The sequence below is a fragment of the Diplotaxodon limnothrissa genome, linkage group LG18 (genome assembly GCF_057381915.1).
Source record: "Diplotaxodon limnothrissa isolate DT_005_m linkage group LG18, D_limnothrissa_male_GT1.1, whole genome shotgun sequence".
In the NCBI taxonomy this organism is placed as follows: Eukaryota; Metazoa; Chordata; class Actinopteri; order Cichliformes; family Cichlidae; genus Diplotaxodon; species Diplotaxodon limnothrissa.
The window spans coordinates 11,340,423-11,368,406 of NC_140613.1; the positions used below are offsets into that span (position 1 = coordinate 11,340,423).

General features: G+C 40.3%; 1 protein-coding gene across 1 annotated transcript; it reads left to right on the forward strand.

The window, feature by feature from the left end:
- The first annotated feature begins 16 nt into the window (after positions 1–16).
- On the forward strand, positions 17–6,453 carry LOC146613150 (alpha-amylase). Its single transcript, XM_085378715.1, has 9 exons — positions 17–204; positions 503–649; positions 892–1,089; positions 2,174–2,404; positions 3,971–4,104; positions 4,914–5,136; positions 5,219–5,340; positions 5,472–5,597; positions 6,205–6,453. Exons 1-9 carry the CDS (start codon positions 37–39, stop codon positions 6,392–6,394), a joined length of 1,539 nt encoding a protein of 512 aa, XP_085234841.1. The 5' UTR covers positions 17–36; the 3' UTR covers positions 6,395–6,453.
- The last annotated feature ends 21,531 nt before the right edge of the window (positions 6,454–27,984 follow it).

The following is a 27,984-nucleotide window of genomic DNA, read 5'->3' on the forward strand; positions in this document are numbered from 1 at the left end:
GTGTGACTGCTTTTGGTTTTCTCATCGATCAAAAGCATGAAGTTGTTTGTCTTGGTGGCTCTGTTCGGGCTTGGCCTTGCCCAGCACAACCCCCAATTTAAGAATGGAAGGACTGCCATCGTCCACCTGTTTGAATGGCGTTGGGCTGACATTGCTCAAGAGTGTGAACGCTTCTTGGGTCCCAAAGGCTTTGGCGGAGTTCAGGTCTGTATAGCTGAGCATTAAGGGACACATTGGACAATCCTTTCTTTTCCTGTTTCATACACAGACACGTGTGTGTTATGTGTCTGTGTGTGTTTATTTTTGCTATTATTATCAAAACTATTATCAATATTATCAAACTATGCTTTTTACTTTCTCATTAGAATGACATCTAAACTATCTTTTACTAATGTTTTGACTCACTAGCACTGAGAATTTTTTTTTTTTGCAAGGAAGTCCTGACTGTAGCGCCAAATAACAACAACACTTGTTGTTGTTTTTTCTCCTTTGCGCTCCTCAGATCTCTCCTCCAAATGAACACATTCTGGTGAACAATCCCTTCAGGCCCTGGTGGCAGAGATACCAGCCAATCAGCTACAAACTCTGCTCAAGATCTGGCAGTGAGGCAGAACTGAAAGACATGATCTCCCGCTGCAACAATGTTGGGGTAAACTAAATTACAGTTGACATTTAATGTTAGGTATTTCAGACTTCTTCATTTGACAGACGTCATTTGACAACAAGTTAATACCAGATTCCTTTTATGAGAATTTTAGAACAACATTATAGACACAGTACCTGGTGGGCTAGAATAAATTCATGAAGATCAACAATTTAACGAATTAGCATGATTTGAAATGACCATGCAAAGAAAATGAATAAAACTGACCTAGTTATGTTAACTAACAGGTTAACATCTATGTGGATGCTGTTATCAACCACATGTGTGGATCTGGTGGCGGAGCAGGAACCCACTCTTCATGTGGAAGCTGGTTTGATGCTGGCAAAGAAGACTTCCCCAGTGTCCCGTATTCTAACTTGGACTTCAATGACAATAAATGCAAGACTGGGAGTGGTGAAATTGAGAACTATGGTGATATATATCAGGTAAGAAATGTCACACAGACAAGTCAAACTTTATTTTAAAAGTTTACTCATTTAAACATTGACTTAAGCTCTTCATACTGATTTCTATTATTTTGACCTTTCTGGCTGTTTTACACCAAATTCCTTTTTTGACTGTTGGCAAAGTCTACCTACAGAATCAGGAGAGGAGGAAGTAAATTATATACACTGATACATCTTAAACTCTTGAATTTTTCTTTAATTTAATTTTTTAGACAATTTTTTAGACGTAATTATGTTGTCTAGCAGTTACCTTTAACAGGCTAAAATGAACAATTTAGCATCTTAATTGTGTCAATAAAAACATGAATATAATAATTTATGATTATTATGATGCCATCACATTGCTTGGCAATCACCTTACAAAAATAATAATAATTATATAAACGAGTAGGACCTGACCATTGTAGGGGATCCAAATTTTTTGTTGTCTATGTAATTATATAAACAGCAAATAATATCCCTGTTGTCTGACTTTTCACATGACAAGACCAAGGAAAACAATAGCATGAAAAAAATGATACATTTTTAAAAATGTATTTGTAAGATAAGCCTTAAAATACACATACGGTTATGATAGCATTTTAATTTTAGTCATTACTGACTTTTTGTTTTTTTTTTAGAAAAAGGGAGTAAACAACACCAGGAAGACTGAAGCTTTAGTTTATTAAACATGCTGTTTTGAAATAGCAAATCTTATTAAGATCAAATAAATTGCGAAATTTTAAAGCATATATTTTATACTTGATTTTTCTATTACCAAATATTCTAATAATATAGTCTATACTTTCAGATGCTAAACACAACCAGAGCATATTCCTTGTTGTTCATTGAATTTCCTAATTTGAACTAAATTTTCAAAACAGGCAAAGTTGGAAAAAAAAGTCATCTTTAGTTAGAGAAGAGACATTTGTCTCTACCTTCTCATCTTTCTTTTAGAATGACTACATTGATTTCGCTAAACGTTCTAATTGAGAATACTATAGTAGAAACATATCAATTCCAGCACAGTGTACAATGTCTTGCTTCTTAGCTCCACAATCTGAATAAATATGAACTGCTGTAGGTACGTGACTGCCGTCTGGTGGGTCTGCTGGATCTTGCCCTGGAGAAAGACTATGTTAGGGGCAAAGTGGCCGAGTTCATGAACAAGCTGATTAACATGGGTGTGGCTGGATTCAGAGTGGATGCCTGCAAGCACATGTGGCCTGGTGATCTGAGCGTTGTCTATGGTCGTCTGAAAAACCTTAACACCCAGTGGTTCCCCAGTGGCTCCAGACCTTTCATCTATCAGGAGGTAAGTTTAAAAAAAAAACATTTTGGTGAAATAAATAAATACTTAAGCATGTTTTTCAGTTTTCATGAAATCGTAGGATTTGATAAGTCTTAGAGTTTACATGTCCTTTATATGTGACTGAAATGTAGAACAGATCTTGGTTCATATTTTATCTTGCAGGACAGGAAACATTAATGTAATTATTGTTTTGCAGAGACCAGAATAGCACTGTAACATGGTAAATGGCCTGTATTTGTATAGCGCTTTACTTAGTCCTTATGGACCCCAAAGCGCTTTACACTGCATTCAGTCGTCCACCCATTCACACTGGTGATGGCAGCTTTCCAGTTGCCAGCCAAACACATACCAACAACAGCAATAACGCAGGAGTTAGCCCACACTTTAAGCCAGCAAGGCATGATCAGGTGCATCCACCTCCCCTGCAGTGGCACCGCAGACCCCTGTGAGTGGGAGGGGGAATCAGCCTGGACCGCTGCCCCTGCCCCAGCGACAGGGAGGTGTCCATTCAATTGGCCGCCCGCGTATTCAGTGGGAGAGGTGACAAGGTGGGTCTGAGGGCTGCGCTCGTATGTCCAGCGATGGCCCTGGAGATGGTCTGGGGACCACCCATATGGCAAGTGGCGGCAGCTACGAGCCAAGGCTCACTGGCAGCTCGACAGGCGGAATACATGCGGGACCTAACCACGCGCTCGCCTCTAGTGGAGATAGGACAGGTCCAGCCAGTGTGCTGGCCTCTGGTGTGGACCAGCCAGCACAGATGATCACAGGCATAGCAGGACCCTCGCGCACCTCCAGGTGCGTGAGCCGGTGGTTGCTCGGTGGCTCTCTTCCGGGGAGCAGGAACAGGTGCAGGCCACAGCAAGGCACCTGCCGCTCTCTCCCAAGGAATGGTGACGGGTGCGGAGGCAGGCTGTGTCCTGGCTGGCCTCACCCTGGGGGCCTGAACGGGCGCTGGAACAGTCCGGACCTCCGTTCCCATGCCGTCACGGGTCGTGGATAGGGCTGGCGGCGGTGTTGACCAGGGACCAACACCTGGTCCTGCAGTTCTTCCCACCGCCGTCTGCCCCCATTGCGTGGCCACCAGCTCGGCTGCCATTTGGGCAGCTTCTTCCCTTGCTGGCCCAGTCCTGGGTTTTGGCACCACTGTAACATAACCAATGCAGACCCGATGATGTTCACATGCTTTTCAGCATCTCGATATTAACACTCAAGTTGCTGCTGGCTGTTGCAAACACACACAGCTGCAGCTTTCCAGTTGCCAGCTGAACACATACCAACTACAACAATAATGCAGGAGTTAGCCCACACTTTAAACCGGTGAGGGGTAATTGGGGATGCCACTCAGGTGAGTCTGCCTAAACTGCAGCAGCACTGCACAAAATAAGAATCTGTACAAATAGATGCCATCATCTGGCATTGTTCTTTCTTTCTTTTTTCTTTACTAAAATATGTGACGGTTTGAAACATATACAGTTCTTGCAATAACATCATTAGATAATTTAGTACTACTTATTAAACCCTTCTCACTTTTCAGACTATAGTATCAGTTTTTTCTTTTCGCTCTAGGTTATTGATCTGGGAGGTGAGGCTATTTCATCCAATGAATATGTCAGCCTTGGAAGAGTGACTGAGTTTAAATATGGTGCCAAACTGGGAGAGGTCTTCAGAAAGTGGAACAACCAGAAGCTTTCCTACACTAAGTATGTGTTGCTTCTACTGGTATAGCTAAGGAAAATATTACACAATTTAATAAAAAAGTTTTTTTTCTCTTTTTTGTTTTTTTTAGATATAACAGAGATATGTCATTCTTAACAATGCTCTTTGTAAAGGAAAAACAAACTCATAGAAACTACTATAAATGTGCAGGGGCCAGCCAATTTGGTTGCATTTTAAGTTAAGTTAAAGTCAAATGCACATCCATCATATGTTGACTTTTTGAGGAGCAGAATTTTACAGGAGGGAAATTTTGCTTTACCATGTGCAGGATACATCCATTTCAAGTATTAATGGACTCTCAGTTAATGTCAGACCATAACCCATCAGCTGGCTGGCTTGCCGATGAACCCAGTGAAGTCATGTAGTGAATCATGGCCATAAATATCAATAAATACTTGTTATATTAATCATTGGCACTCACCCCAACACCACTTTTATTTTATTTTTTGCTTTACCTTGATTACTTTTCCCCATGTCTTTTTCTTTCTGAAGTACACAAGTCCATTGGACAATGATCTATGTAATTCCTAGTTGAATTCTTTTCTTCTTATCAGATTAGAATGCTTGGCATGTCTTTTTCACTTCTTTTGTTGTTTGATCCTCCATGGCTGCTCCTAATCAAATGTAGCAAATTATCAAGATACCACATTGCTTTGCAATAGCACTGCAAAAATTAGGCTTAAGTGTGGTTAGAGCAACCAGTGCAAACTCTATCTTAAGTACTGGTCTGAACACAGACTTAGTAAAGATCAACTATAATAAAATACATTTCTTTTTTCTTTGCTGTATTTAGGAACTGGGGAGAAGGATGGGGTTTCATGGCTAACGGGAATGCTCTCGTCTTCACTGACAACCATGATAACCAAAGAGGCCATGGTGCTGGCGGTGCATCCATCCTTACATTCTGGGACCCCAGGCTCTACAAGATGGCTGTTGCTTACATGCTTGCCCACCCTTACGGTGTAACCAGGGTCATGTCTAGCTATCGGTGGGACCGCAACATTGTAAACGGACAAGTATGTTCACAAGTATAATGCAATATCTAGTGTGTATTAGATGCTTTTTTGTTGAATGCGTTCATTAATGCTTGTATAATAGGATAAGAATGACTGGATTGGACCCCCCAGCAATGGTGATGGGTCAACCAAGCCTGTTACTATCAACTCTGACCAGACCTGTGGGAATGGATGGGTTTGTGAGCATAGATGGCGTCAGATCACGTAAGTCCACAGAAATCAGGAGAAAGCACACTGACCTTATGCAAATTCACATTGTTCTGCTTTGTCAGCTAGACCATCAAAACTGTAGATATCATGTATTATGATTGTAATTTGTCCTTTCTCCTATTTAGTAACATGGTCACTTTCCGTAATGTGGTCAATGGACAGCCTCACTCCAACTGGTGGGACAACCAGGGCAACCAGGTTGCCTTTGGGCGTGGTAACCGTGGTTTCATCGTTTTTAACAATGAGAACTGGTAAGGATTATGTTCTCTTTGTTTGTGTGTGTGTAATTTAAAAAAGCTTAGTTCAAAAATGTCTGTAGTTTTTCAAGCCTTTATTTATTTTATTAGAAATGGAACTCTGTTTCATAAAGAGCACTATTAATTATATATAAAAATAAATAAAAACTACTACAACAACTACTACACTACTACTACAATAATAATAATAATAATAATATTAATAATAAGTATTATTATATAATTTTTAGTTATTATATAATTATTATTATAGGATCTATAGAATTATCATATTATCCACAAAAGACATCTGGAAATGAAATGTCTTTAAAGTACACTTTTGCTGTTACTCCACACCAGCACTGTATTATTTTGGTAGCAGATTGGACTGCTGAGTCAGTAAAACTCTCTCAACAGAGAATGAGAAAAATGAACTGCATCCCTTTTTATTTATGTTTTCTTTTCTTTCTTTTTTTTTTTTTTTACCAGATATGTAATGCCTTCCTTTGCCCAGGTGGTATTATATTGCTTTATTTTATTTTTTTGTCTTGAAAGCAGAATAAATACAAGAAGGCAATGAAGTTTAATTATGGCACTCTTACGACTTTATTTTCGCTTTCAGGGACCTGAATGTCACCCTGAACACAGGCTTGCCTGGTGGCACCTACTGTGATGTCATTTCTGGTCAGAAGGAAGGAAGCAGATGCACTGGGAAGCAGGTCAGTGTTGGTAGTGATGGCCGTGCCACCTTCTCGATCAGTGGCAAAGATGAGGACCCCTTCATCGCTATCCATGCAAACTCTAAGCTGTAAATCCCGGAAATATGACTTCAAATGAATCTTTAAAATTCAAATAAAGCTTATTTTAAAAACTGAAAATGTTCTTTGTCATTTTTGACATAATATTTTGTTTATATTTACATAATAGATTGACATGTAAATACACTTCACACGTCATCTGAATACTTGCAACTTAAAGTGTAATGTACTCTACACACAGAATATGTTCTTTTGTAATAAATAGTCATTACCCACTCATAATATTTAGTCACAATGTTTTAAATAAATACATCTCATGATAATGGTGGTCCTAAGATAAAGTAATGATACATTTTTATTTTTCCTTTCCCTTGTGGGTGGGATGAGCTGCAGTACTTCACTCACATTTCATAATTATTGGGGGGGGGGTTATATCCATTGAGTACAATAGCATAGACAATGTTAAACCCTAAAAAAGGGGATACATCAATCAGTCTCAGACACGATCTCTTCTCTTTCAGCAGCTTCATTCCGAATGATGTAGAAATATCATCAGAATGAATAGTTCCCAAACTGGGAACTGTCTTCAGAAAGTGGAACAATGAGAAAATGTCTTTCACCAAGTATGTGTTGTTTCTACTGGTGTGCCTAAATTAAGTGTCAGATTGTTCTAATTATTTAGATAAGGTGATAAGAACATCCTATTTTCTAAGTAGAAAACTGATTTAAATACCACGGTGATAATGCATGAACCAGTGTTGGACTGGTAATCTGGGCTGATGGGTCAATATAATTTTTGTCTTTTTTTTGTCCGTTTGTTTGTTTGGTTTTTAAATAATCACGGTTTGTCACCTGGATCAACAATCATGGTTTGTCACCTGGATCAACAATACCAGGGCCACTTTTTTTTAGGCCCATTCCAGGCCTGGCATTGAATTTGCAACAACAGGTCTTATACCTTGTTGTAGATAAGTTTAAGATAAGATCAGATGACTTTAATTTAAAGTCTAGGCTAGTTTCATTATGGGAACCATCTTATTGGCATCAACTATGGCATTATGATGCCACCCATCCATCCATCCATCCATCCATCTTCATCCGCTTTATCCGGGGCCGGGTCGCGGGGGCAGCAGCCAAAGCAGAGAAGCCCAGACCTCCCTCTCCCCAGCCACCTCCTCCAGCTTATCCGGGGGAACACCAAGGCATTCCCAGGCCAGCCGAGAGATATAATCTCTCCAGCGTGTCCTGGATCTGCCCCGGGGCCTCCTCCCGGTGGGACATGCCCGGAACACCAACCCAGGAGGCGCCCAGGAGGCATCCTTGTCAGATACTTGAACCACCTCAGCTGGCTCCTTTCAATGTGGAGGAACAGCAGCTCTACTCTGAGCCCCTCCCGGATGGCTGAACTTCTCACCCTATCTCTAAGGGAGAGGCCAGCCACCCTTCGGAGGAAGCTCATTTCCGCCGCTTGTATCCGCGATCTCGTTCTTTCGGTCACTATCCACAGCTCGTGGCCATAGGTGAGGGTAGGGACATAGATTGGTAAATTGAGAGCTTCGCTTTTACACTCAGCTCCCTCTTCACCACGACGGACCGGTGCAGCGTCCGTATCACTGCAGCCGCCACACCAATCCATCTGTCAATCTGCAGCTCCCTTCTCCCATCACTCGCGAACAAGACCCCGAGATACTTGAAGTCCTCCACTTGTGGCGGGAACTCATCCCCAACCCGGAGTGGGCACTCCACCCTTTTCCAGCTGAGAACCATGGCCTCAGATTTGGAAGTGCTAATCCTCATTCCCGCTGCTTCACACTCGGCTGCGAACCACTCCAGTGCGAGCTGGAGGCCTTCACCCGATGAAGCCAACAGAACCACATCATCCGCGAAAAGCAGAGATGAGATTCTGAGGCCACTGAAGTGAAAGCCCTCTGCCACTTGGCTCCGCCTAGAAATCCATCCATCCATCTTCATCCACTTTATCCGAGGCCGGGTCGCGGGGGCAGCAGCCTATGCAAAGAGGCCCAGACGTCCCTCTCCCCAGCCACCTCCTCCAGCTTATCCGGGGGAACACCAAGGCGTTCCCAGGTCAGCCGAGAGATATAATCTCTCCAGCGTGTCCTGGGTCTGCCCCGGGGCCTCCTCCCGGTGGGACATGCCCGGAACACCTCACCCAGGAGGCGCCCAGGGGGCATCCTTGTCAGATGCCCGAACCACCTCGGCTGGCTCCTTTCAATGTGGAGCAGCAGCAGCTCTACTCTGAGCCCCTCCCGGATGGCTGAACTTCTCACCCTATCTCTAAGGGAGAGGCCAGCCACCCTTCGGAGGAAGCTCATTTCCGCCGCTTGTATCCGCGATCTCGTTCTTTCGGTCACTATCCACAGCTCGTGGCCATAGGTGAGGGTAGGGACATAGATCGGTAAATTGAGAGCTTCGCTTTTACACTCAGCTCCCTCTTCACCACGACGGACCGGTGCAGCGTCTGCATTACTGCAGCTGCAGCCCCAATCCGTCTGTCGATCTCCGGCTCCCTTCTCCCATCACTCGTGAACAAGACCCCGAGATACTTGAACTCCTCCACTTGGGGCAGGAACTCATCCCCGACCCGGAGTGGGCACTCCACCCTTTTCCAGCTGAGAAACCATGGCCTCAGATTTGGAGGTGCTGATCCTCATTCCCGCTGCTTCACACTCGGCTGCGAACCGTTCCAGTGCGAGCTGGAGGCCTTCACCCGATGAAGCCAACAGAACCACATCATCTGCAAAAATCAGAGATGAGATTCTGAGGCCACCAAAGCGAAAGCCCTCCGCCAGTTGGCTGCGCCTAGAAATCCTGTCCATAAAAATTATGAACAGAACCAGAGACAAAGGGCAGCCCTGGCGGAGCCAATCACCCACCGGGAACGAGTCCGACTTATTGCCGGCAATGCGAACCAAGCTCTTGCAACGGTTGTATAGGGATCGAATGGCCCGTAGCAATGGGCCAGACACCCCATACTCCCGCAACACCTCCCACAGGACACTCCGAGGGACACGGTCGAATGCCTTCTGCAAGTCCACAAAACACATGTAGACTGGTTGGGCAAACTCCCATGCACCCTCAAGTATCCTCGAGAGGATAAAGAGCTGGTCCAGTGTTCCGCGACCAGGACGAAAACCGCATTGTTCCTCCTGTATCCGAGGTTCGACTAGCGGACGAACTCTCCTTTCCAGCACCCTGGCATAGACTTTCCCAGGGAGGCTGAGGAATGTGATCCCCCTGTAGTTGGAACACACCCTCCGGTCCCCCTTCTTAAAGATGGGGACCACCACCCCGGTCTGCCAGTCCACAGGTACTGCCCCTGATCTCCATGCAACATTGCAGAGGCGTGTCAACCAGGACAACCCTACAACGTCCAGAGCCTTCAGGAACTCGGGGCGGACCTCATCAACACCAGGGGCTCTGCCACCAAGGAGTTGTTTAACTGCCTCAGTGACCTCACCCCCAGAAATTGGCGGGTCGTTCCCCTCATCCCCAGACTCTGCTTCCTCCTCGGAAGACGTGTCAGTGGGATTAACGAGGTCCTCGAAGTATTCCTTCCACCGCCTGACAATTTTCTCAGTCGACGTCAGCAGCGCTCCGCCAGCACTATACACAGTGCAGGTAGAGCACCGCTTTCCCCTCCTGAGACGCCTGACGGTTTGCCAGAATCTCTTCGAGGCAGTCCGAAAGTCTTTTTCCATGGCCTCTCCGAACTCATCCCACACCCGAGTTTTTGCTTCAGCCACTGCCCTAGCCGCATTCCGCTTGGCCTGTCGATACCCGTCAGCTGCCTCCGGCCTAGAAATCCTGTCCATAAAAATTATGAACAGAATCGGTGACAAAGGGCAGCCCTGGCGGAGCCCATCACCCACCGGGAACGAATCCGACTTATTGCCGGCAATGCGAACCAAGCTCTTGCAACGGTTGTATAGGGATCGAATGGCCCGTAGCAATGGGCCAGACACCCCATACTCCAGTAGCACCTCCCACAGGACACCCCGAGGGACACAGTCGAATGCCTTCTCCAAGTCCACAAAACACATGTAGACTGGCTGGGCAAACTCCCATGCACCCTTGAATATCCTTGAGAGGATAAAGAGCTGGTCCAGTGTTCCATTGCTCCTCTTAAAAACTTCATTGTTCCTCTTAAAAACTGCTTTGTTCCTCCTAAATCTTTTTAAACAAGGAAACCACCACCACCCCACCACCCCAGTCTGCCAGTGCTCCAGACCTCAATGCAACTTTGCAGAGACATGTCAGTCAGGACAGCCCTACAAGATTAAGAACTTTCAGGAACTCAAGGCAAATCTGATCCATCCTAGGGGCCCTGCCACTGTGTAGTTGTTTAACCACATTAGTGACTTTGCAACCAGTGATGGGAGAGTAATCCCCCTTCCTTCTCATGCTCTGCTTTGCTTCCATGATAGAAGGTTTCAGTATGGGACTGAGGAGATCCTCAAAGTGTTCCACCGCCTTACTGTATCCTCAGTCAAGGTCAGCAGCGTTCCACCGCAGCTGTAGACAGTGTGTGTGGAATACTTCTTCCCCCTCATAAGTTGTCTGACAGTTCGGTAGAACCACTTTCAGGCTGACCAAAATTCCTGTTCCATGGTCTCTTCCCACACCTGTGTTTATGCTTCACCCACTGCCAGAGCAACATTGTGCTTGCCCTGCCTTTACCTGTCAGCTGCCTCTTGAGTCCCACAGGCTAACCAAGCCTGATAAGATTCCTGACAACTCCCTCTGGTCTTTAGCAACTGGTTCTGTATTTTTGGCCACAACAGGCACCAACAACCTTGCAGCCACAGCTCCTTGCAACAGTCTCATCGATGCAGGTGCAGAACATGGTCCACTTGGACTAAATTTCTCGGACCTCCCTTGGAATGCAGTTGAAGCTCTGGCAGAGGTGGAAGTTGCCACAGGTTCCCAGTGCACCCTCACTATACATTTAGGTGTGCTAGTTCTGTCCATCATCCTCCCGCCCCCTCATCCCTGACAGGACCATGATGGAATCCTGATCAACAACTGGCTTATAGATAACAGTAATGGAGGTGCATTCATTCATTCTGCCAGAAATATTTGGTGCTTTGTTCTTTATATTTCAGATGATTAATAAGGTCAGTAAAATGCTCCTGTAGAAGTGAACCACAAAGCTCTGGCATTGTGCTTAAAACTGTTAGTAATTCTGGCCGTTCCAAATAAACTAACAGTCACAGCACTAATGACATGGCTTCTTACTCAACTTGTCTGCCACAAATCTTAGTATATCCCCTTTGCAATTTATGCAAAGGGGATATAATGGAGTGCAACACAAGAAAAATAATAAAAAAGTTAATCACACAGCCACAGCTTTACAATGACTAGTCGTTTTATTAACTTGACAGGTAGCGAGCGTCAGGGTGGGCATGGCCAAAACAACAAACAAAACACACTGGAAATGAATCAGCCCTAACTTACCTATAGTGAATCAACCCCAAAAGAAAATACAAACCTCTAACCTGTCTCCCTACCCGAAACAGGAGAAAAAGGTTGAAAAAGAAACGGCTTCCCACCCCTACAGCTACCATGTCCAGATACGACTCTCTAAACTGTTTTTACTGCAGCCCAGCTCTGTCACACGCCACGAAGGGCCCCAAACGCGCAGCTCACTGGAAACAGGAAGTAGTAGGAGGGGCTGCCGGCCCAGTCAGGTCCCAATTTGTAGCTGGCCTCATTCCCTCTTCCACCAATGGTTAGCCTCCACCTGGACAGATATCAGCTGTTAATAATAGGTGTCCTACTTGAAGTATTTTTTTTATTTAGCTATAGGTGGAAAAACACAATGTGCTGACAGGTAGGAGAGAACAGTTATTACTGTTCAGCATGATCTTTATGAGCGACTATACAAACAGCACTCACAGTCCCCACAAGTACGAGTACAGCCCTCACAACAGCTATGCAATCGGGAAATTATTAACAGCTGATATCTATTTTATGCATCATCTCTTGGAATTGTGCTTCATCATCATCATCATCATATGACCCCTCAACCTGAGTGCAGGGAATAAACCAACAAAATTTGTGGGAAACTGCAGGAACAGTCTGAATCCTTACGATGAATAAACACTTTAATAACACAATTTGTAAAAATACACTCCTCTTTCAGCACTTCGCACATCTCTGATAAGTTGCTGCAGTATCATTACCATCACAGCAGATTCCTTTGTGACACATTAGGTGATCATTCAAAAGCTCTCCTATCAGAAGGCCAACAACTTCCAAATCCTGGCCCAAATATCCTTTTTACGCCAGCTATGATTTTAACTCATGTAAACGGTATTCCGGGAATCACTGACAGAAAGTATATACAGAACACTGGTGGCATCTCTCATTAGGGCAGCTCCAGGTCCTAGAGGGCCAGTGAGTTGGCCCACCATTCTTATTTTCTCCATCTCATGTCCTCTTTTGTTCCCCTCACTTTCAACCCATTGCCATCTTTCCAGTCGAGTTACTGTTCCAGTCAGAAGATATGAACCAGTGACACTTTAATGTCAGCAAAAGTGATACCTGCCAGAAAACTTGGTTCACCTTGGTTGCTATGGCAACAGAGCACATGAGCAGAGAAAATGCAGAATTCTTGAAGATTTTAAATAAAACGAGTGATGACTTTACAATATATAGACAGTGAAACCACTTTTTAAATTTTGTATGTTAAATATTATAATATATATTATTATATTGCGTACCTTAATTTTCCTGACATCTAAAAGTATTACATTGTTTGCAGCCTAACAAAGGAGTAGTTCCCATCCCCTTTTGACTGATGTACCCCCACAGCCGCATCAGATTATCTTGAGTACACCTCCAGTGGCAACACCACATGTTTAATAAATATTCTTATAAACAGATTCTAAACTCCAATAACTAGTGGTTATTGTTACAAACAACCACTAACTATATAATTATTTGAATTTGGCTGTTTTAATCAAATATTTACTGAAATTTACAAATAGTTGTCATGTACCTGTAAAATCATGCTAATATTGATTTTCTGGTTACTGTACTAAAGAAAAGTTATAAATAATTATATTTTTATAACGTATAAAATTTCCACATAACCACAGGCTAAGGTAGGAGTACGACCCTGGGTACTAGAATTGCTTGATGAGAATCAAGTTCTAAACCTGTGACATGCTGTTTAATGTAAAGCTCTACATGGCAGGTGATGAATCTTTGTTCACAAAATGTGCCAAAATGTCAGTGAGACAGTGAGTGCAGGAGAAGGATATGGCGACCTTAGCGGTAGACTAGCCTCAACATATTGCACCTGTTAAATTATTGACCCACTCTCCATCTTTTGGTCCGGCAGCTGCGAGGACCTGTACCTTCCGATTAGCTGCAGAGCTGTCAGCATAGTAGACCAGGGTCTTTGGTGCTGTCATCCTCACTGATACTTTGTGACATGGCTGTCAACGGTGTCCCCATCCTGTTTTATATTTCATATGGTGCACCAGACCTGCCTGTCACATCACCCAAGGAGAAAGGCAGTCATCAACTTAAAGATGAAGCAGCTGAGTTTTGGATCTACAGTGTGCAGGTCTCTCTGAGAACATTAAATACAGTGTAGTTGATGTCCATCTTTTACTCTAATAAAGAAAATGAAACAGACTTTCAACAATGTAAATTTTAAAATCAGTAAAAGCAAAATCTACATTTTGAATTTTGAATAGCATGCTCTGTTTCTACTCTTTTGCTTAGGTTTAGGTGCTCAGTTGAAATTTTCTATTTCCATAGCAAACTCTTCACTTGTGAAAAGAAAACAAAGGCTTCTCTGAGCAGTTTGGTACCTAATACTATTCTGTCTCCTATCACTTGGGGGCAGTGTTGAAGCAAAAACTATGAGACAAAGTTTTCCAAAACAAGATTGAAAAGGTCCAGGAGACATTTTGCTCTCTGTGCGATTTATCTCATAATTTCATGAAATTCAGTGCAGAATTATTCAAGATGGAAAAAAATATCCATGATGGATCATATAAATTGAACATGAATTATATACACTGTCAATGGCCAAGTAAAAGAAGTGAGTGGTATATAATGGCATTGCTCATTTGTTCATACAAACTTAAAACACACAAAACAGCATAACTCCTTCGGTAGTATTAATTCATGTAAGAGATCAATTATGTGAATTGGTGTGACATTAATACCAGTGTTTTCCACTAATCGCTCTGTTTAAGAGCTGTAGAAAGCTAATGATCTCAAGCACTTCTATCATCGGCAACCATATTCTGATCACTGCTGGATCATTATAGTCAGCTAATATCTGACATTCCATATTTCTGCGTAGTATCAGCATACAATGGTAATGTGTACATTCAAATTTGCCATATTATTTGATAATACAATAGTATATAGGTAAAAACCACGACATTTATCATATGCAAGTGTGCCTTTTTGTATTCATTCAACATCTCAGCAGGTATGTTTTATATCAGTCTTACTCCTGGGAAAGACGAGTCGATATATTTTAAACCACCTTTTAATGATATGACAGTTTTATTATCTTATAAATGCAAAAATGATTTTTGTCTACCACATTTGTCTTAAAAAATGCAAATTTGAATCAAGAAACAAGTAAATGAATTGAATAAGCATACATTCATTAGTAATGCTTCATGTTGTCATTACTGACACATTACTGCTGACTTATAGGTGTTCTAGCCCATAATTCACATATGATAAAAACTGTAATCAGCATACAATTACAATAAAAGTTAAACTTACTTATTTTTAAGAAGTATGCTTAAATATATCTATGCAGTACTTGTATATGACAGGTCTTTATTTATACATTTATGCATATTATATTGTTTTTACATCAAATATACATTAATAATTTAACCATATAAAATCGCATCGATCAAATGTTTTTCTGTGTGCAAAGAAATCAAAAACACTTGCCAGTTATTGCTTTAAATCTATAATATCCATTAGTACATGGATGTGTGTCACAGTTACCCTTTTTCAAAACCTCTGCCGTCCTTGCAGTGAGCTTATTCATACCCCCCACCAACAGATTATGCAGCAGCACACAGAGCAATGTGAAGGTTGGCCTTTTGTGTCCTCATGCATTTTCTGCTTTAGTCTTTAATGATATCATTGCCTAGCTAAGTCATCTTTTATAGCTGACACCCCACAGGGTGGCCAATATTTAGTCTGTGTGGTGCGTGTATGTGTGTGTGTGGTCTGTACCCCAGGCTTCCCAAATGTAGAGCCTGACAAGCCCTATTTAGCCTTGAATTTTAGACCGAAACTCTAATATGAAGCTAAAATACCACTACGTGAAACAGGCGCCCAGCACAACTTTGAAATAATTGAGACAAACTCATTCAGTCATGGCTCATTTAATATAATGAGCAAAGTGAGCTGTTCAATTTGCATACTGATAAGATGCCTCCATCAGATTAAATAGCTCTGGCTCATAGATACTCATTGTGGATATTACGTTTAATCAGAGCATGGATTTACTTTACAAACATACTCGGAGAAGTGCAAACTAAGGCTTTCAATTAAGCCATTGCCAGGTCTTAATCATCTTCACAACAAATTTGGTCATGTTGCCATAAGACATGACTTATATTAAAGTTTAACACTGAATTAACACAATAGACATTTGGTCATTGCCAATTAATTCCAAGAAGAAATCAGGTCTTTTTCAGTACTATACATATTTCTTGTGTTGGCTTTGGGAACTTACATTATGACCCTTTTGGCCCTTCTTTATAGTTAATTCTATGGAAGTCTCCTGCTGCATAAGTTAACTCCTTTCTCTCCCTGTTCCAGCAGATTCCCACACACGGGTGTTCTTCCTGACTGTTTGTATTGCAGTAGTATAGCTGACACCAAAACAATGAGGGCAACAGCACTGGCTGGTCTAAATCACATGTTTGTGCAGTGGCTCCAAGCCTGATTCTAGAGCCCACAGACCTGTAGAGCAAGACTTTGTGAAAGGAAGCAGATGGTGACATGAATAGTGCAGCAGGTCTCGTCCACCCCCGCCCATTGCCTTGCGTGCAGCACATTACCTCAACAAATGCTTCACATAATTGATGTGCTGGATGGCCCCCATCATCACTAGATTTTGCAGAGTGGCAGAATCATCAAGGTCGCCTCTGCTACTCTGACATACTAACCACAGAGTAATACTGGGACAATGACTTCTTAAAGAGCGCAGACATTCCTAAAGCTTTGAATACCACTATATACATGTTAAAAATCAGTTATCTGACCACATACAAACGAGTTTATTTCATAAATTCCAATACGTTTGTTTTATTGTTTGCCTCCTATCAGAACACATTTCCACTTTTACAGAAAAACACTCTATCATCCTAAATACCAATCTGTCTACCAGGTACTGGATATTTTTGGAGTGGGTGGGGGACACACAGAAACAGCTTAATTATACATGGTAGCCCTTGGCAACATACAACATTAAACTTGTATGATTTGGTTTAGACAGGAGTTGCCAGAATCTGTTATGTGACCCTGCCAGCCCAGTGATCTGCCACCGTGCTACCAGTTTAATTCATAAAACCACAAACTAAAGTGGTTTCCTGTTAAAATAATTTGGAAAAGATTAACCTGTTTCTATCAAGTTCTATAGTTTCTACAGCAATATTTAACACTCGGCATGCTTAACGATCAGCTTACAACAACTGCTTCTGCACCACCACCGCATATGTTCACTGAAAAAGAAAAGTTTAATGATCTGAAAAAACATGAGCCATCTGTCAAAACTAGCTCAAAGAATGTTGATAATTTAGAGAATGCAAATCATCTGTGTTTTTCAAATACTGAAAGTGGAAATAAGGCAAATAACACTTTTTATTATAGCTTGCTGTACAAATTGCAACATATCACACAGATCCCCTATGTGTAAATATATAATTCTTTAAAGTCTGTTTTTGGCATTGAGAACAAACCTGAGGTTGACACTTTTATTTTTATTTAGATGTTTTGGCAGATTGGTGTGGAACTGACATTAATGCCTCTATTTTAATTCATTCTAATAACTTTAATTATCTTTAACAGCAAAGAGTAACATTCTATTCGACTCAGCGATACTTCGGTTTAGTGCTAATTATCATATTGATAGTGAACATGCTATCAGGTTTATGCTAACATTTGCATGGCGATTAGTTTGAAAACGCACATTAAAGTCAGGCACTTCCACTAAGAATGCCCCTTTGCTCTCTGTGATTGCCATGAAAATTCAATTAGCAAGCTTCCATGTGAACTGTGAAAAATGTTACCAATTAGAAGTTAATAACTTGTCAGTCACAATGCAAAACTTCTAAACATTGACCAAAACATGGTTTGAAGACATGTAAGCCCAAGGGAGGGTGTCACATTTCCTCTGGATATTCATTTTTTTGGACTTAAATCTGCATAGCGGAAAACAACAACAGGCAACTGGCCTCGTCAAGGTGAAACACAAGTGTTATTTTATTTATGCCCTAACCAACTCCCACCACCCTCCCCACCCCCTTTGGTCTGCTGTGTCTCCCCTCCCTGGGGAGCCAGGCTGCTCTGCCCCAGAAAGTTGACATGCCCAGGCAGAGGGAAGCAGAAGCAGTAGGGGGAGATGGGCAGCTTGGTGGTCACCCAGACAGAGCTGGCACTGAACACATGCAGCAGTTCTCCTCTGATGCACCAACACAGACATTCCCAAACACTTGCTCGACCTTGGATGACAACAGGGGTTGGTAGGTGAGACAAAAAAGAAGGAAAAGGATCAACTTTTTTTTTTCACTTGTGTGTCAAGAGCTAAGCCTTATCTTTGTGTTTTAAAAGTAAATGTAAATAAAGTTTATTTTAGAAATTGACAGTATTTTAAACGTGCATAATTGGATCAGTGGCAGATTGCTTTGGCAGTTTCTTCTTTACCCCACTATTCTGCTTTCTGTCAAAGATTGATTGGTTGAGAGAAAGATTGACATGTCAACGACAGCTGCCCGGCACACCATCGCCTGTTAGGCCAATGCACCCTGACAGCTAGCTGACACCCCAATTTCCTGCATGCTGTCTTTTAAGGAAAGCTTAGGAAATCTTCTCCACCACCCTCCCTGTTCCTCCTGCTTAATTTCTTTCCATCACTTGTCATCTGATTATGGGGTTGTTCACTTTGTTATGTCAGCGGATGGAAAGGGGGTTAATGACGGTGGTTGAGAGTGCTTCGATATACCCCTTCTGAGTGTGTATAATGGATTAAAAGGAGGGTGGACTGAGTGCTATATGTCCACGAGTGACTTTCTTTAATTTGTTTACACACATCTTGCAAGTATATGTTTTACTTAAGAATGTAAGTAAAAAATTTAAATATACTGTTAGATTACAACCACTGTTCTAGAAAAGCTGGAAAGCTGTATAAAATATGGGTAAAACAGAATGCAATGATTTGCAATTGTCAAAAGCCCATATTTGATTAACAATGGAACATAGTAAACATATGAAATGTTTAAAGTGGCATTTTGAATTTGATAGTAGTGAGAGGTCTCAAAGAAGTTGGGCAAGAAAAGGTAAAGTGACTGGAGCTATACAAAGACTTTAAATATCTCATAATCAAAGGCTTCAGTGAATCTGAAGAAATCTCTGTGTGCAAGGATCAAGTCCAAAGATCTTGACAAAGGTAGGATGGATGTGACCTTCAGAATCATTTGGCCTGTTTTCAGCACCACATTTCTCTTGCAAGTCCAGCAACTTGTCTTCTCAGTTTCCAGACATTTACCAAATGTTAAAGATGAGGACCTATTCTGTTGATTCTATTATAGATAGATAGATAGATAGATAGATAGATCATAATATTAGTTTGAACCCTTGCATGATTTTGCCTGGGAAAAATCAAATTGAATTCCCAAATTATTTAAGGCAATTTATGCTTGATGGGTTTGCTTGTTTTTTGTCCTTTTTTGTCTAGTTTTTTTTTTCAGAGTTCCTTTGTTTAAATTGAGACCACAAGCAAAATGTTGTTGTTTTTTCAGTCATGATATTCATGGCAACAGTGAAAGTGGTACTGAAATTTCCACCATTAACAACTCCCAGTGCAGAATATTGTAACGCAATAGAATAACCTAATAACGGTTACTTTGTGTGGCTCTAGTGTAAGGTAATCTGTGCCTCCACACATTCCACCTCCCTATAATAAGAAATACCATCCTCTTTTTAGACGTGAATTAATGAGCCAGCATAACAGCCTTTCCATCCGCAGATGTGGATCAGATTATAAACATGGCACCCTAACCACACAAACACTTCTGCCCCTTCCTTGTCTTCCTGGGAATGAATTCACTTCATGTCGTATAATGAGAGTCAGTATGGGGTCCATATGGTTACAGCAGGGTTGGGTAGGATTGGAGAAAAGAAGACAGGAAGGGGGTAATGCACGTTTTAATGAGATTTGAGTCTCTGTGGCACACCTGCACTCCAGCGATCTGTGAAGATTGCTCACTAGAGCCTAGAGAGGTATAAGGCCTTAGTTAAGTGTTAGAGAAAAGCCTTCCAGTGCTTAAAATGCAGCACTGGCTTCATCAACTATAGCAAATCCACTAACCTAATTGATTTAGGCATAACTCCTGAAAATTAGCACTTCCAGATTTTCCCTTTTGCACAATAAACAACAACGACAACTCAGCCTATGCTTTCTTTTCTGTTGCATCTAGTTAGGCATTTGCCTACCACATGGCAGAATCTGAGCAATTCATTTGTGCCATGTGTTTGCAGCTTGGCATAGCTGCTGTTGGATTGTCTGTGTCACATGATAAAGAGATGGCAGCCAGGAACTGTTGGGAGGTACAGTACAAGAGATGCTGAACAGTTTAAATGGAGGTTTAAACGATTCTGCATATGTTAATGAAGGAATGTTTGTTGGATAAAAAAAGAATAATTCATATAATTGGTGCAAACAAAAACAGACAGACTGAGACACACACACTTATATATATATATATATATATATATATATATATATATATATATATATATATATATATATATATATATATATATATATATGTGTGTGTGTGTGTTTTCTTGTCCTTGATGTCTTGAAGGGAAAGGAACAAAGTTCCTCTGCAACATGGCATTCAGCTCATTTAGTAATACAATACAATAGAAAACTGCTGTAGCTTTTACTGTCATTCAAAACTCTCTGTGATTTCACATAGCAGTCCAACTGGGCTAAATTATCGTGGTTTGACTGAGAAACAGCTGCTCAAGGTCAAACTAAGACAAACAGCATGTTATCCTGAGCCAGAGGGGGACCGAGTCAACTCATCTCACACAAGAAGACCACACCAAGACCACTGGGGGCCTATTAGGGGCTACAGATTGTAGGGCCTTGTCATGCATCTACTCTATTTATGCCTCTCAGTTTTCTTTTAAATAATGCATCTCTGTTTAAGCAGAGTGACGCTTTTTTAAATGCTGCACCTGGCACACTTTGGTATTCTGCAGTTTGCTCTCTCCCGGGGCACAGATTTTTATAAGGCTTTTTGAGGGGGCTTTGGTTTGGAGATGTGAGGAGAGAATATGACTGAACTGGGAGCTGCTGCATGACAATAATGTTAGTTGAGGGACGGGTCGGTTTGTATTGTGTAGTCATTGGAACGCACAGTGAATAATGAAACAGGAGAGGGGGGGATAGGATAGAGAAATAAAAGTACAGAGATCCTGCAATTACAATTCTGCATGGATTTCTGTCACTCTAGACATTGAAATTCAACTTAATTTTGGAACTTTAATTAAAAAGGAAGAATGCACTTCCGCTATGTCCCGCCAAATTAAATAAATTATTGTTTTATTTGAGTAAATAAATAGTAATATTTTGGTATACCTATCAATATTTCTACTGACACGGGATCATTACAATTTATTCCAAATTTGCTTCCATTTCCACTCAATTTGTGCACATTTCTGAGTTGGATACAGTTCAAAGTTATAAAGCTAAAAATGCATCTCAAAGGCTTAGTAGACAAAGTACTGCCACACTGATCTGGGTGGTTAGTGTGCATTTTTTGGCAGATTTTTGATTCTGACCCATTTAGGAAAATCGAGTTGACTGAAGGGTCCATTCGCTAAATCTTGATTACCTGAATTATTTTGTTCTCTTCAGTAGAATTTGTCCTCTCTTTTTGTTCACCATTAACACAGTTAATACTGCAGTGGGTAGCTTAATGTTGTGTTTATGTTTTGTTAATCTCAGTGCTCCGATCAGCTAACATATAACCTACAATGACTCAGTAGTTAGGACATCTATGTTCTTGATAACAGGATATGTTTCTGATTGCATATTTAGTTGTGCTTTACAAAAGGGGTAAAGCTGAAATCCTTTTCATTGGCTTTCTTAAATATGTATGTGACTTTGTGAATACTGTAAAGTAAATGACAAAACCTTTTCTCGCATTTCTGGTGTGCACTTCCTTCAAGAAGTAGCTATAGTCATTTAATCTTAACTCTGATTCTGACAAAAGTTTTTCCTACCGCCTGCCTATCTGGCTTTTATATGTTACTAAAAAAGCTCATAAAAATTAGGCAATAAAGCTTTAAAAGTCCAGTTCATTTCTTATAAAGATGCATATTCTTAATAAGAATTTGAATAATTTCAAAAATGTGAATTTTTTTATTTATTTATATAATTTTGGAAGTAAAAATCTACCCAAGGTCATCTCAGTCCCGGCCAAAACTGTTAGATACCTTCTGTGTTTCCCTATTATGCTCACAGCACACTCTGGAGCTTGTACCTTGATACACTGGCCACAGCAATATCAGCCACTGGGAGGCAACAGCACCAGATTAGAGTCCCACATAGAAAATTGAAAGTGTAGACATGGCATAAATTCTAGCTTGTAATCCAGGAGATGTTTTGCTACCTGTTGAATTTTTTATCTGTTAATTTAATTTCTTTTGCAATTTGTTTGTCTATTTTTAAACTGGTTGTTCTTTTCATTCACTTTTAATATGCTGTAAAAAGAATGATAAACAAATTGGTGGGGATTTAACCTTAATCTCAAAGCCACATTGGCCAATCTGAAGCACTTTCTTTAAAGGATTCAGATGAAACTGGAGGTAACTTAATTGATATTAAAGACATTTGATTTCACACTCCTGGATCTTGAGGAACATTTTCACTCTGATTTCAGACAAATCTCTGGCTACAGAGTTGGCAACACTGAAATCAACATGCAACAAGTCTAACATCAGTTGTAGAAAAGCTACCTTGCAGAGCTTCTGACTAGTGAAAAGAGTCCATATTGCTAGAATACAATGCTCGTTGTGTAAAAAAAAAAGGAACCATTCACTGTTTAACACTCTTTAACGTCAGTTTTTATACATTTTGCTGATACAACAGGATTTATGTACATATACCTCTCACCCACAAGTTATGTGCTATACAAAACATAAAATGCTAAGTAAAGTTTTCTATGCTGCTAAAAATCTACAAGGTCAGAAGTCAGAGATTTAAAAAAAAAAAGAAAAAAGGAGAAGAATCTCATGTTTAAAAAGGATGTGATGGTGTGTGTGTGTGTGTGTGTGTGTGTGTGTGTGTGTGTGTGTGTGTGTGTGTGTGTGTGTGTGTGCGCGTGTAGGATGCGTGTACACATATATTCACTCTGAGGAGATTACATGTCTCAGCGAGAAATGGAGAAAAGCCATTCTAAAACCTGCTCAGTACAAAAGCAAACATTAATAATAAGGGAATTAAAAATTTTAATCATGGACTTATTTAACATGGTAATTGCTTGTGACAAAAGTAAAGGACCAAATGATTAAATGCTTGATTATAAAAATTCTGCATCCTTTATTACAAGTATAATTTAATGCTGTCCCCCACAGATCGAGTCCTGGTATTCTGGGGAGCTACCGTCACCAATTTCAAAACACCTCTGTTAGACAAATGTTTAGCATATTCAGCATACCAAGATCAATATGTTGTCCAGGAATAGCATCTCTCGCACCCTGCAATTAATTCACTGATGTCGACCTCTGGCTTGAGTTTTAGTGAAGCCAACATCAAACCCCTGCAAATGGGACAGAAAGGGACATAAAACAAATGACCTGTTTTAGTACGCCTCATCAAAGCCAACAATAAAAAATCAAATAGGGCAGCAGCAACCAGGATCTTTTGCAATTGCCTTAAAGTAAGACACTAAATGACAAAGGTCAGCTTGCCATTGATCTGTCTACAGCAAATCAACATTTACGTTCACACTTTGGATGGAAAAGTATTTGGAGGATTTAAGCAGTTTATTTCATACACAGTTTTAAATGTTGAAATAATTGTTGTTAAATGAAGAGACCAAATACAAATGAGGGTTTGTTTTGTACTCTTAGAAGTGATGTAGAAACATACTGGAAAGTACGCAGAAATGCATATCAAGTATTGCAAACACATCTATAGAGGTCTTGTTTAGAATCTCAAAGTGTTGTATGAAGACTTAGGTAAATGTGACATGCAGTCTAAAGCAATAAATGGTCAGTAAGACTAGAAAAGTGCTTTATGTAAATCCATTTCCAGTGTATCAAACATCTGTGTTTTTATCAATAAAAACAAAACAAAACATGAAATTGCTTTATTTCCTTTGGGTGTAATTTTAATGAGACCTGCCCCCATCTATTATCTAAGAGTTAAAGAAAATATGTCAGTAGCTATGAGATTTAAATCTGAAGGTTTTTGTTGTCATTTACAACATCCTACTCAAGGCAAAATGTTTCAGTATACTTTGAAAGGGTTTTATCAGAATAACACAATATACTAAATCAGATTTACTTTTCAATATTGACACAGCATCTGCGCTCCCTGCCTGTCACATCCTTCATCCCTGCAACTTTGATCAAAGAAAAAGTCTGCCTCACCTGCTATTAAACACCATCGTAATAATGTTTGCCAGACATTTTCACTAATTTATTTGCACTCCATTTATAATTACAATATTTTCAGCCACACTTTGACTTACAAAAGCTGGGTACTCATTAGTGACATTATGCTTTCACATGATGTAAAGATAAGTCGTGCTGGTTTCTAGTTTTAACACCATCAATTTACAATAATTTATTCACTGGAATTTTGTCTTTGAATGATTTTGTTATGGGTTTTAGCCACATTATAAGAGTTTAGCTGTTATTTTATGTTTGTTTTTTTCAATTTATCAACTATGAAGTAATCTGTATTTTTTTGTAGCTCATCTCTTGCCTAAATGCTTTTTGTTTGTTTGTTTGTTTGTTTGTTTGTTTGTTTGTTTGTTTGTTTGTTTGTTTGTTTGTTTTGTCCTACATTTTACTAGTTTGCACAAATGTGTGACTGAAACCACATTGATTGAAAATCATATTGACTGTAAGTACTCATTCTAGGTAAAATATATTTAAACATTGTTAAATGCACCCAAAAATTCTTTCAACTCCATTACATGTTGAAACTCTTATTTATCAACCAGCTTGTTAAGGTAAGAGCCTTTGAACACTTTTTGAACTTTAATTGGATTGGCCACTAATGGATGCTGGGCACCTTGCACCCCTCCAGCAGCTTGCAACCCTGGGGTCCCAGTTTATGAAGTCTTCAGTTACACTACCCCTGTATGACACTCAATAAGAAAGCAAAACTTACAGTAAGTAGATCTGGCAATGAAACTCAAATAAGCAGTATTGACTTAAAAATACAGGTAAAATAAATAGGTGATAAAGTAATATTTAATACAAAATATAGCAATAATAAAAAAAAGGTTTCTCTTTTTACACGAGAGAGTAAGACCTTCGCTATAAACCCAAATCACTGACAACCTATAGTCATCAATAATCTGGAGATTAGCCTCTGTTGGCTATCTGTAGTCACCAATGACAAAGATAGAGAGCTAGGCAGATTAGATGAGAGTGTTATATTTTTGTACTCTGATCAAGTGAAGAAAATGATGGATGGACTAATACCTGTCTGTGTCGCCCTCCACTCCTGGCTTGAGCTTTATTGAGGTCTTTAGATTCACTTATCTGCAGGCCCGCTGGTTATCTCTCTCTTCTCTTTCAATGACAAGTGCCACCTCAGAGAAGCACTGCAGATGCTCTTTTCCCTAAACAAAGGAATTCAAACTGCTGCTGCCTCTATGTTCCATAATGCATATCAAGGGTGAAGTAAATGCTCAGTTTCACCACTACCAACAAAATTTCATTTTATATTTCATTATATGTCATAATAACTGATTCCAAATTATACTTCCATACATCGTCAACATTGGGCTGCTTTTCAAGTGAAAAACCAAAAACTCCTTGAAAGCGTGCTGAAATCTCCACTCTGTTGTTCTGACCATATGACTGGTAAACATTGTTTCCATGTTTTTTTGTTCCTTATCTAATTCAGCACATTGGATCTCAACCAAATAAGCAGCAATACCTTTGCATGGGTTTGAACATCTGTGTTTGATGATTGTCAATACTGTGCCAGTTGTCCTTGTTTTCTGCTGCCAGCACAAACACACAAAGTGTGGAAAGTGAGGTCGCAATTCAGTTTCGTTTGATTTCAGTTTATCCTTTTGACCAGGCGGTATTTGAACAAGTTTTGTAATCTCACTGACTGGCATCTGACTGGACTGACCCAATACAGTTACTGGTGCTTATATTCCAACTTTTCCTCAGCTAGACTAAGTGCTGCGTACTGAGAAGCATTTGTTTGCTCTGTTTTTGTTTACAAAAAATGTTTTGTTTGAGTTAGTGAGACATACTTTTGAGAAGCAGTTTCTGCATATTCATTACATTTTACAGGCACTTCAAAACACCTTTTCAATCTGTCTTCAAGCAAAGACAGCTTATTGGTATTAAATATCCTTTGCTATGATCATCCCATTTACTCAGCTGTGAGCAACATAGAGGACGCTTATCTACCTAATACCCTACTGCCTTGAGGCAAACTCTTCTTTTCCCCATCGGGGTGTTGGGTCAAATCCAAATCTCTATCACCAACATCAGGTATGACTCAGTTGAGTACTGGACGTATGGACTGCTGTCTTTTTATGTTGATCATTAACCAACTGGTTCTTCCTTGTGTAGTTCTTATCAGTATATTAAATTAAAAAAAAATAAAAAACTATGTTAGTGTTGTTACCTTCAGATATGGTGGAACTTACCATTTAACGTGCATTAAGTGTTATTAAAGTATTATTAAATACTATATTAAATGTCCTTATTGCTTGATGCTTTCATTCAAACAACATGAACAAATTACTAAAAGTTATAGATTTGCATTTTCTATTTCCAGTATGCAACACACATCTATTTTTCCTATTAAAAAAGATGCTGTTGTCATTTACAATAATTAACATAGCTACAATGAAAAGATTCTGCTGTCATGTGGGATACAGAAAGTTCATCAGTGCAAAGAAAAATAAGAAAAAAATCATATAATCACAGGTAAGAATTTATAATAAAAAGCATGTTCAGCCTTCCACTGCAGCTCTACCTTTAGATTCTTAAACATTTATTTAAGAATACATGTCAAAAAGTTGCAGTTTGCCCGACAGTTAGCAAGTGTGACACTTTGCATTGAAAAGACAGGAACAGCATGATGTCACCTAGCCCGCTTTTTTTAGATGTCCTGCCTCTGATGGGGAGTTGTTTCAAGGAACGCCCTAGGGCCTACGGTGTCTTAAAGAACTCTAGGAAATGCCCTTGACTGTCTCAAGAGCACTTCCACTTCACAATGTAAAGGTAGTCAAACAAAGAGCAATTACATAGCTGATTGTGTGGTATCCACAGTAATGTTAAATATCTATGTATTATTGTAATTATGGCTGTACATAAAGAAAAGCTTAGGTTTTAAAATCTTAAGAAGTACTTGCTCAGAAATAAAAGTAAATAAATAAAATATTCAAAAAATGCATTATACTTGTTTTCAGCTGAAATCCCCATGTAACCCTATCTATCTATCTATCTATCTATCTACAGTGGGGCAAAAAAGTATTTAGTCAGCCACCGATTGTGCAAGTTCCCCCACTTAAAATGATGACAGAGGTCAGTAATTTGCACCAGAGGTACACTTCAACTGTGAGAGACAGAATGTGAAAAAAAAATCCATGAATTCACATGGTAGGATTTGTAAAGAATTTATTCGTAAATCAGGGTGGAAAATAAGTATTTGGTCACCTCAAACAAGGAAAATCTCTGGCTCTCACAGACCTGTAACGTCTTCTGTAAGAAGCTTTTCTGTCCCCCACTCGTTACCTGTATGAATGGCACCTGTTTGAACTCATCATCTGTATAAAAGACACCTGTCCACAGCCTCAAACAGTCAGACTCCAAACTCCGCCATGGCCAAGACCAAAGAGCTTTCAAAGGACACCAGGAAAAGTATTGTAGACCTGCACCAGACTGGGAAGAGTGAATCTACAATAGGCAAGCAGCTTGGTGTGAAAAAATCAACTGTGGGAGCAATCATCAGAAAATGGAAGACATACAAGACCACTGATAATCTCCCTCCATCTGGGGCTCCACGCAAGATCTCATCCCGTGGGGTCAAAATGATCATGAGAACGGTGAGCAAAGATCCCAGAACCACACGGGGGGACCTGGTGAATGACCTGCAGAGAGCTGGGACCAAAGTAACAAAC

Bases quoted from the DNA above. Each gene is read 5' to 3' on its own strand.
- LOC146613150 (XM_085378715.1), top strand. From the start codon at position 37: ATGAAGTTGTTTGTCTTGGTGGCTCTGTTCGGGCTTGGCCTTGCCCAG. The intron at 650-891 runs GTAAACTAAATT...GTTAACTAACAG, and splicing joins CCCGCTGCAACAATGTTGGG to GTTAACATCTATGTGGATGC. The intron at 5,341-5,471 runs GTAAGTCCACAG...TCTCCTATTTAG, and splicing joins CATAGATGGCGTCAGATCAC to TAACATGGTCACTTTCCGTA.